Source organism: Oncorhynchus tshawytscha, linkage group LG13 (genome assembly GCF_018296145.1).
Source record: "Oncorhynchus tshawytscha isolate Ot180627B linkage group LG13, Otsh_v2.0, whole genome shotgun sequence".
NCBI lineage: Eukaryota > Metazoa > Chordata > Actinopteri > Salmoniformes > Salmonidae > Oncorhynchus > Oncorhynchus tshawytscha.
In genome coordinates this window covers 72447885-72458747 of record NC_056441.1, presented here as the reverse complement: position 1 = coordinate 72458747, position 10863 = coordinate 72447885, and the positions used below count along the sequence as shown (strand labels likewise).

At 45.6% G+C, this 10863-nt stretch overlaps 1 protein-coding gene across 1 annotated transcript in view; it reads right to left on the bottom strand.

Annotated features, from left to right (window-relative positions):
* Positions 1 to 789: 789 nt before the first annotated feature.
* Positions 790 to 10863, bottom strand: part of LOC112265653 (RNA-binding protein Musashi homolog 2) — a 299548-nt gene continuing 289474 nt past the window's right edge. The window contains exons 9-10 of the mRNA XM_042296317.1: positions 8326 to 8440; positions 790 to 937 (exon numbers count right to left, since the gene is read on the bottom strand). Of these exons, the coding sequence (XP_042152251.1) occupies positions 804 to 937; positions 8326 to 8440 (249 nt within the window). The 3' untranslated portion in view covers positions 790 to 803. The remainder of the gene's footprint in view (positions 938 to 8325; positions 8441 to 10863) is intronic.

The window sequence follows — 10863 nt, the reverse complement described above, 5'->3', positions numbered from 1 at the left end:
TCGCCAAAGATCCCACATCATCATTAGTAGAGTACACTGGTGTATCATACTGTATCTAAACAAACATTACCTGACTCCTATTAGAAAGATAGGTTTCAACTATTAAATTGACCATCCACAAGAAAAACAACTCCCCATTGAAACACCGCTTGTTCCCCTCCTGTATATGTGTATAAATTCCCTGCAGGCTGGATAATGGTGGACCATCTCGCCATGGCAGTCCCTAACATGGTGACAGTCACTCTCTCCCATGCCAATCTGAGTGTAGTGATACCAAGCGGAAGAGAGGACACAGGCCACGCATAACATGTTGAAATAAGGCATGAAATCAAGCCTGAACAGTGGATCACCGTCAAGTGCTGTTGGCACATTTTAGGCTCAACCCTGACATTTCCCATTGTAGAGACCTTTAGAGGGAAGTGAATAGTGAAATAACTGCATAATGTTACCTTATCTAATCACATTTGGCGGATTGGATTTTTCCACTTTATAATAGCTGGCAGAGTGATGATGCGGTGAGTGGGTGCCAGGAAGGAATTCATCCCTTACTGAAGCCATTGGGTTACAGAGAGTGACATGGCATTACAACATCACATAATCATCCTCAGGAACACAGCTGAGATCAGACAGAGAACACTGCGTGTGTGTGAGATTTGTTTTTTTTTGTTTGTGTGCCAAACTGTGTGTGTGTGTGTGTGTGTGTGTGTGTGTGTGTGTGTGTGTGTGTGTGTGTGTGTGTGTGTGTGTGTGTGTGAGGAGGGAGGCAGGGAGTGGGGTCTGTGTGTGATCCAACAGGGGGTCCATTACCCCACCCCAGCAGGCAGGCAGAGAAGCACACAGTGCCTAACAAGATGGAACTTACCAGGGAATTGGTAGCTGTAGCTCGGGGCAAAACCAGTGTATCCACGGCCATACGTTGCTACAATGTTTGGGTAACCTAGGGGGGCGAGAGAGAGGACAATCAGGAGTTGTGTTAAACCATCTTGGCCTCCCATCACTTTAGACACACACACACCACACACACACACTGCTGCTGACACTAGATAGCATGTGAGTCATGAGGCTCAGTTTTAGCTGATGAGCATCAGTAGTGTCCCAGTCTCAGCCTGTCATGCTCTCCAGCCTCCTCCTCCCAGATGTCCCCTCTTCCCCCCGCAGGCTCCCAGGGTTATATGGCAACAGGGTGTCTGGATCTGTCCAGGTTTTTTGTCCCCTCTACACTGTTATTGATGGATAACCTTTCTTTTAGAGCCCCGGCTAATCGATCATGAACGACACGGTGCTGCAAGACAATGAGTGGATGAGATTTGTGCAAGGACATTATGGATTAGAGAGACGCGGGGTCTTTCTGAGGTGTGAGGCTACCGCGGTGCGCGGCGGGCGGTAATACCCGCAGAGATACCACAGATGGAACAGGCGAGGGGAAATATGATTGAGAGATTGTAAAAAGTCACTCCAAAAGTGGCAAAAAAGAAACTGAGTCTGCTATTTGGGAATATACTTGCAATCTGTTAAATTGTGCCATCCTCGCTGAGGCAGAAGTGCTCCTTAAGCTCCCCAGTCTCCTATTTCATAGCTTCCGATAGAGCCGTAACTGTTTCAAGGGTGTGTGTGTGTGTGTGTGTGTGTGTGTGTGTGTGTGTGTGTGTGTGTGTGTGTGTGTGTGTGTGTGTGTGTGTGAGTGCGTGTTAAAAAACACCACATCAGCCTCCCGAGTGGCGAAGTGGTCTAAGGCACTGCTTCGCAGTGCTAGCTGTGCTACTAGAGATCCTGGTTCGAGTCCAGGCTCTGTCGAAGCCGGCCACGACCGGGAGATCTATGGGGCGGCATACAATTGGACCAGCGTCGGCCGGGTTAGGGGAGGACTTGGCCAGCAGGGAAGTTCCTGTCCCATCGTGCACTAGTGACTCCTGTGGAGGGCCGGGCGCAATGCACGCCAGCTGTACGGTGTTTCCTCCGACACATTGTCGTGGCTGTCTTCCAGGTTAAGCGGGCTTTGTGTCAAGAAGCAGTAGCTTAGCTGGGTAGTGTTTCGGAGGACGCACGGCTCTCGACCTTCACCTCTCCTCAGTCCATACAGGAGTTGCAGCGATGGGACAAGACTGTAACTACCAACTGGATACCAGGAAATTGTGGAGAAGAAGGGGTAAAAACACATGGGCAGTGTTCGCCATGCTGGATCCGTTGGAGCACATCCTGGTCACGATGCAAGATAAGAGGGAAATAAAGTGGGATGGGACTCAACACATGCTGCTCTTGTACGGTTGCCAGATTGGAGACAGGAGCTGTCACAGTCCAACTGGGTCTCATTAGACACTTGAAGCTGTTGTTTAAATCCTGCTACAGAGCCCTATCACTGCTCACAAACAACAACTGCAGTTTACTTGCACATTTTGTGCATTTGTGTATGTTTGTGTGAGAGAGAGAGAGAGAGAGAGAGAGAGAGAGAGAGAGAGAGAAAGAGAGAGAGAAAGAGAGAGTCTTGGAGGTAAATGCAATGTAGTGGTTACTATGAGGTTCTGACACACATTGGACTTGATAACATTTATAATGAAGATATTGTTCAAACAGCCCAAGCTGAGTGGCCTCATTTCCTCCATCCCAGACCTGGTTTATTTCTCACTGGCCCAGAGAGATACTGGACTCTATGAGATTGGCACTTATTGATCATAGTGAGCTTCTGACAACATCTATACATTTAAATACTGAACGTGTTCCATTTCTTTTTTTTTGTGAGGATATTTAAAGGCGGCTGTAAAGCTTCTTTGAAGGAAATTCTTCAAGACTGTTGCAAAAGCAGGTGAAGCTGGTTGAGAGATTCCAAGAATGTGCAAAGCTGTCATCAGAGCAAAGAGTGGCTACTTTGAAGAATCTATTTGTTTAACACTTTTTTGTTTACTACATGATTCCATATATGTTATTTCATAGTTTTGATGTCTTCACTATTATTCTACAATGTAGAGTATAGTAAAAATAAAGAAAAACCCTGGAATGAGTAGGTGTGTCCAAACGTTTTAATGGTACTGCACATTTTGTCATTTTCACTTTCACTTACTTAGCTAGCAAATGCAGCTAGCTAGTTTAGCCTACTCAAACACCTGGCTCAAACAGAGGGATGCTATGTTAGCTAGCTGGCTATGACTATCCAACACAACACTGGAACTCTTCCATGTCAAGGTAAGCTTTTGGTGTAAACTGCTTACTGACTATACGCTGTAACGTTACTGCATGATTGTAGTGAGTTTACTAACGTTTGTCCTATTAGCTATGTTGACCATGATGTTACTTTAGCTAATATGGGGACAACGATGTAGGCTGTGTGTAGCTGTTATGATATGGTTTGGTTTGGAAAGTTTGTTTCACCTGGTCACACACAGCTGATGTGTTGTGCGTTGAAGTCACAAGCAAAGGGAAAAAGTGAGAGGAGGAGAGCGCATAGATGTGAAAAGGTGAACTGTGTTTACGTGTGATCATGGGTGTATTCATTCCACTGATTCTATTAAAAACTTTTCTTAAACGGAGATGAACATATTTGAATTTGTCCAATAGAAACTCTTGTTTGCAACTGTGGGACTAATGATTCTACTCTATATCAGCTAGATGCAGGCAAGAGTGTGCAAAGCGGTATTGAATGTGTCACTGTTCATCCCCTCAATTTTTTCTCTCGACCTGTGTGCGTGCACCTAGGTTATAAACTTTAATTCATAGGCTAGGTTGTAGAAACCTCATGGCGGGTATAAGGAAAATTTGAGTATCACGTAGTAGCCTAAACCTATCAATGTTACATTGAACAGGGTGAATGGAATATGAATGACAGTCATGCAATATGCTGTAATAGAAATAAGGCCATGCTCATACATTATTATTTATTTTTTTAAAGCGTCCTCCCTTTATAGAGGTTGCGGAGAAGGAGTGATAGTGTGTGTGTGTGTGTGTGTGTGTGTGTGTGTGTGTGTGTGTGTGTGTGTTTGGTGGGGCTCTATTGACAGTGGGTGATTAACACAGAGAAAAGCCAGAGCTTTGAGGTTTGAGTGTGAGTGTGTGTGCACATGCGCGCATTGGGGGTAGCCATGCCTCGTCAGCAGAACAAATAACAGCCCATCTAGGGCTATGGCGGTCATGAAATTATGTCAGCCGGTAACTGTCATGCAGCCTCAAGGTTTGTACTCAACTAAGTCTATCAGTGCTTGCTGTTGTCTGCATGAACACAGACACCGGCATTAACACACACATTTGCAAGCACTCACGCACCCGCTTAGTCATATTCCATTGTCTCTAGAGACATACAGATGTACACATTAACACATTCACTCACACACACTTTCATTCTCTCCAACTCAGCTCTGCTGTCTGCATATGATAGGCTACTTATGAATTACACTGCCAAATGAATGACCTAGAACACAGCAAGACAGGCCTGCATAATCAAACAAACACACACAGATGCTCCGCCCTTTAAATTAACACACATTTAGTCCTCAGTCATCACATCCTTGTTGTATAAATTCGAAACCAACAATGATAAACTGTGAGACATAAGAGCCTGTCTCAGACATTTTTTCCGGTGGTCGAACAAGCTCTTTGCGCAACAATAGAGTTGGGCTGATATGAGAAGAGAGAGTGTGTGTGTGTCTGTGTGTGTCGCCCTGCCTAACAGTAGCAGGTGAGACGATCACCGCGTGCTTCTGCTTTCCTCCAGGAGGCAGAGCTAGGCTAGACAAAGACATCCAGACAAGGGGCTCAACATGAGGGGATGGAGACATGGAAACAGGAGAGGAGAGGAGAGGAGGGGGGTGGTCTGGCTGTCGAGACGATGCGTGGAGTAGGCAGTGGCCTATAAGACCGTGTGCCGGCATGCATGAACGCACACACACACACACACAGCAGATAGGAAGTGATTCGTCTGACAATTGTTCTGGCGTGGGCTCCTCTCCTCAGTCTCTCCTCTCCTGTCCTCCATATCTCTCTGTATATACCTCAGTAAATAAAGGCTGTCACTGTATCTGGCCCCACTGGCTGCCTCAGAGCCTCAGGGCCCATGTATTAATATGCATACTAATGCACCTATTTTATGGCTCAACAGTTCAGATTCACTTTAAAACCAATTATGCATCTGGTAAAGCCGCACTCTGCGCAGGGCTTTAAATGTGCATTCATTTCAGCAAACATACATTCAGGCTCTAACGCAATAAAGATAAATGGCTCGATTAGGTGTAGTAAACAAAGAAGTGAACAGAAGGGGGGGGGGTTAATGAGATTTAGGCACGTAAGGAATTAGGGTTCCTTAAATAATAAGCCTTGTTGATTTTTGTATGCAAATTAGCGAACAGAATGTTTCGCTGTCCTGCTTTTCCAATTTCATTTAGATAACAAGTGTTGAAGAGAACTTGGCAGTTCAGTTCATACTCCCTCTCTCTCTATCCTTTCCTTTACTGCTACTCACACTTCTCTCCTCCTCCTCTCCTCCTCCTCTCCTCCTCCTCTCCTCTTCTATGCACTCTTTCCATTCGCTCCACATTTTGCCAAGTTGATAAATCTGAATAAGTTCACCAGATTGTTGTGGAGTGTCTTCATATTAGTCTAAAACAGGGCTCTTCAACCCTGTTCCTGAAGAGCTACCCTCCTGTAGGTTTTCACTCCAACCCTGTTCCTGGAGAGCTACCCTCCTGTAGGTTTTCACTCCAACCCTGTTCCTGGAGAGCTACCCTCCTGTAGGTTTTCTCTTCAACCCTGTTCCTGAAGCTACCCTCCTGTAGGTTTTCTCCAACCCTGTTCCTGGAGAGCTACCCTCCTGGGTTTTCACTCCAACCCTGTTCCTGGAGAGCTACCCTCCTGTAGGTTTTCTCTTCAACCCTGTTCCTGGAGAGCTACCCTCCTGTAGGTTTTCACTCCAACCCTGTTCCTGGAGAGCTACCCTCCTGTAGGTTTTCACTCCAACCCTGTTCCTGGAGAGCTACCCTCCTGTAGGTTTTCTCTTCAACCCTGTTCCTGGAGAGCTACCCTCCTGTAGGTTTTCACTCCAACCCTGTTCCTGGAGAGCTACCCTCCTGTAGGTTTTCACTCCAACCCTGTTCCTGGAGAGCTACCCTCCTGTAGGTTTTCACTCCAACCCTGTTCCTGGAGACTACCCTCCTGTTTTTCACTCCAACCCTGTTCCTGAAGAGCTACCCTCCTGTAGGTTTTCACTCCAACCCTGTTCCTGGAGAGCTACCCTCCTGTAGGTTTTCTCTTCAACCCTGTTCCTGGAGAGCTACCCTCCTGTAGGTTTTCTCTTCAACCCTGTTCCTGAAGAGCTACCCTCCTGTAGGTTTTCACTGTTCCTGGAGAGCTACCCTCCTGTAGGTTTTCTCTTCAACCCTGTTCCTGGAGAGCTACCCTCCTGTAGGTTTTCTCTTCAACCCTGTTCCTGGAGAGCTACCCTCCTGTAGGTTTTCACTCCAACCCTGTTCCTGGAGAGCTACCCTCCTGTAGGTTTTCTCTTCAACCCTGTTCCTGGAGAGCTACCCTCCTGTAGGTTTTCTCTTCAACCCTGTTCCTGGAGAGCTACCCTCCTGTAGGTTTTCTCTTCAACCCTGTTCCTGGAGAGCTACCCTCCTGTAGGTTTTCTCTTCAACCCTGTTCCTGGAGAGCTACCCTCCTGCAGGTTTTCTCTTCAACCCTGTTCCTGGAGAGCTACCCTCCTGTAGGTTTTCTCTTCAACCCTGTTCCTGGAGAGCTACCCTCCTGTAGGTTTTCTCTTCAACCCTGTTCCTGGAGAGCTACCCTCCTGTAGGTTTTCTCTTCAACCCTGTTCCCGGAGAGCTACCCTCCTGCAGGTTTTCTCTTCAATCCTGTTCCTGGAGAGCTACCCTCCTGTAGGTTTTCTCTTCAACCCTGTTCCTGGAGAGCTATCCTCCTGTAGGTTTTCTCTTCAACCCTGTTCCTGGAGAGCTGCCCTCCTGTAGGTTTTCACTCCAACCCCAATTAGAACTAATCTGATTCAATTTATGATCCAGCTAATTATTACACTCAGGTGTGCTAAATTAGAGTTGGAGGAACAGGGTTGGAGAACCCTGTCCTAAAACATGTCTGTTGACAGGGCATTGACACTGCCACCTGTAGAGCAACTTGACACAACTCTGCCGAAACCAACCAGGCTGAGTTAGAACAGAAGCTAGAGGTTTGTGGTGGTGAAGTTGGAGAATGAATGATGTTGATGAAGATGAACTATAGTAGGAGACAAGCCCTCCTCTCCTCTCATCCCCCCAACAGATGAAATCCTGTGATATCCATACCCTATTATTCAGCAATCTTGAGGTCTGCCAGATGAAATCATAAATTCATAATTTAACATTACTTCAATTTTCCTCTTCATTTACTTCTGTAATCCATAGCTCTGCTTGGATGAATTTGGGGGCTGGGAGAATGGGGGTTTGGGGTGGTGGGTGGGGTGTTTGGGGCAGTGGGTGTGGTAATGAGACTGTCTGAATATCAATAGAATATTTCACGCAAGCCCCTATGAGGATGCTTCATCAAGCCAAATTACGGGTAGGGCGACCTATACTGCAGCTTCCATTAGCCGTCATTCGGATTCAGCACCCAGCATCAAACGATTTATTTGCTTCAGTTACTTTGAGCAGACGATCAATCTAACAGTAATTATCTCTTGTCACTAACGCTGGGCTGAAGCTCTGAGAAGATAGGGAGAAGGGAGCTGGAAGGGAGGGGGTAGAGCAGGGTGGGGGAGCCTTCACAAAATCCTTGTTTCCTGTCTTTTCCATGTCAAATCTACAGAAAATGGGGAACATGCTTTGTGAACTGCTGTGAGGGAGGGGGTCTTTGTGTCGTTGTGTGTGTGTGGTGGGGGGTGGGTGATGGAAGAGTCCCAGCATTCCCTTGAAAGAGCTCTAGTCTAGCAGATGTTTGTTAAGTGGCAGCAACTTGTAGGAGCCATTTGACTGTATTTCCCTTTGCCTTCTTAATCCTTCATAGTGATTTGGGGAGCGTGTCCTTTTAATTACATTCCTTTACATAGTAAGTGGCTGACAGTCTCAATGTCAGGCAGAAATCACTAGCACATCAGAATCAGCATTAGGATTGGTATCAGAGTTGGTGTTGGTATCAGACAGTGTCAGAGGACATGTCAGATTTGGAGGGAGACACAGTTAGTCAGTGTCAGTCCTGCCAGAGCATTAGAAACCATGGTAATGTCAAAGTCTTGGAAACGGTCACTTTGGGAATGTTAGTGGGCTACATTTGCTAATTGCCATATTGTGTTTGGTCAATATTACCATAGGGCCCCATTCTATCAGAAAATATGTCTTACACCAATCCAAGTGTACTCACTCAGCATGCCCATCCCCAGCATGAAGGCATCCATGGTATAGGGCAGGCCCCTGGCCCTGCCTCGCGTACCTGGCGGGAACATCACCTCCTTGGGCTGAGCCTTCTTGCATTCTACCTGTGGACAGTAAACAACCAGATGCACATCAATGACAAGGACTCTCACAGTACACAGGATGAACATAGACAACACATTCAGTTGAAGTCAGAAGTTTACATACACTCAGATTGGAGACATTACATTTTTTTTTCAACCTTACCACAAATTTCTTGTTAACAAACTATAGTTTTGGTAAGTCGGTTAGGACATCTACTTTGTGCATGACACAAGTCATTTTTCCAACAATTGTTTACAGATTATTTCCCTTATAATTCACTGTGTTACAATTCCAGTGGGTCAGAAGTTTACATACACTAAGTTGACTGTGCCTTTAAACAGCTTGGAAAATTCCATAAAATTATGTCATGGATTTAGAAGCTTCTGATAGGCTAATTGATCATTTGAATCATGTTGAGGTGTACCTGTGGATGTATTACAAGGCCAACCTTCAAACTCTGTGCCTCTTTGCTTGACATCATTGGAAAATCAAAAGAAATCAGCCAAGACAGCCAATAAAAATACATTGTAGACCTCCAGAAGTCTGGTTCATCGTTGGGAGCAATTTCCAAACGCCTGAAGGTACCACGTTCATCTGTACAAACAATAGTATGCAAGTATAAACACCATGGGACCACGCAGCCGTCATACCGCTCAGGAAGGAACCGAAGAACACCATCCCAACCTTGAAGCACGGGGATGGCAGCATCATATTGTGGGGGTGCTTTGCTGCAGGAGGGACTGGTGCATGTCACAAAATAGATGGCATTATGAGGACGGAAATTATATGGATATATTGAAGCAAAATCTCAAGACATCAGTTAAGTTAAAGCTTGGTCGCAAATGGGTCTTCCAAATGGACAATGACCCCAAGTATACTTCCAAAGTTGTGGCAAAATGGCTTAAGGACAACAAAGTCAAGGTATTGGAGTGGCCATCACAAAGCCCTGACCTCAATCCTATAGAACATTTGTGGGCAGAACTGAAAAAGCATGTGCGAGCAAGGAGGCCTACAAACCTGACTCAGTTACACCAGCTCTGTCAGGAGGAATGGGCCAAAATTCACCCAACTTATTGTGGGAAGCTTGTGGAAGGCTACCCAAAATGTTTGACCCAAATTAAACAATTTAAAGGCAATGCAACCAAATACTAATTGAGTGTATGTAAACTTCTGACCCACTGGGAATGTGATGAAAGAAATAAAAGCCTAAATAAATCATTCTCTCTAAGATTATTCTGACATTTCACATTCTTAAAATAAAGTGGTGATCCTAACTGACCTAAGACAGGGAATTTCTACTAGGATTAAATGTCAGGAATTGTGAAAAACTGAGTTTAAATGTTTTTGGCTAAGGTGTATGTAAACTTTTGAATTTAACTGCAGATCGACATTGAATACATTCAAGGAATATGGCATGTGTCAGAGATTTCAGGACAGACAACAAGACAAATAAGTCATACGCGAAAAATCGTCTTCCTGTACTTGAGATGAACATACAGCAAGCACTGTACAATACATAGGCACTGAAAATCATGAAAGGAATATGGTGTTGACCCCATCTCACACAGGGCTTTCAGAGTTGGGCCATCTTGTGGAGCACCTAGAATGCCATCTAACCTCACATCTTTAATTTTGGGCGAAATGAAGAACAGAGGTGGGGTCCTAGCGTTTCCTCCCCACAGCTGAAATGATTGTGTTGTTTTATATCTGTTTGTTTGTTTGCTGAAGTGAGCAGGGCTGCTCCGTCTCCAGGTAAAGTTTGTCAAATGTTCTCATCTCTCTCCATCTCCTGTCTCCATGCTTTGTCTATCTCTGTCTCCCTCTCCCCGTCTCCCGTTTTCTATCTCTCTCATTTGGTTCTCATCACACAACCGCTTCCACCCCAGGGCACTATTACACCTCCAACACACACACCTCAACCGCCTGTGTTTCCATTCATATTTGCACCCCCCATCTCCACACACACACCGCTGTGCTGACTGACATTCCATCCTCCTAACATAACGGTTATGACTTTTATGCCAGGGTTATCAAAAGCATCCCAGAACACACCAATGCCATTGTGTTATTAAGGTCAATTGATTTGTTTCAATGGCTATACCAGTATCGTCATTAGCCTTCAATCAATACATTGTAAACACACCAAAACAAGTCAGAGTAGACAGAAGCCATGCTAGAGGCCATGTTAACCTTCATCCTCATTAATTAAACACATTGTTCCTAAAACAGAGGGGATGTGACTGTCTACAATTATATCTGGCGGGTGAAGAAGTGCGGGCGTAGTGGGTGAAGGGAGCGGTGGTGGGTCTCTGCCCGCTGCTGACTAATGGCTGTGGAGAGCCAGTCGTGATCAGGGTGGGTGTCATCAGCACCAGTGGAGCGGTGGGGCCAGGGCCCGTTAGTTAAGAGGCCTGACGAGCGCTTCCCTGTTATTACTTAACTA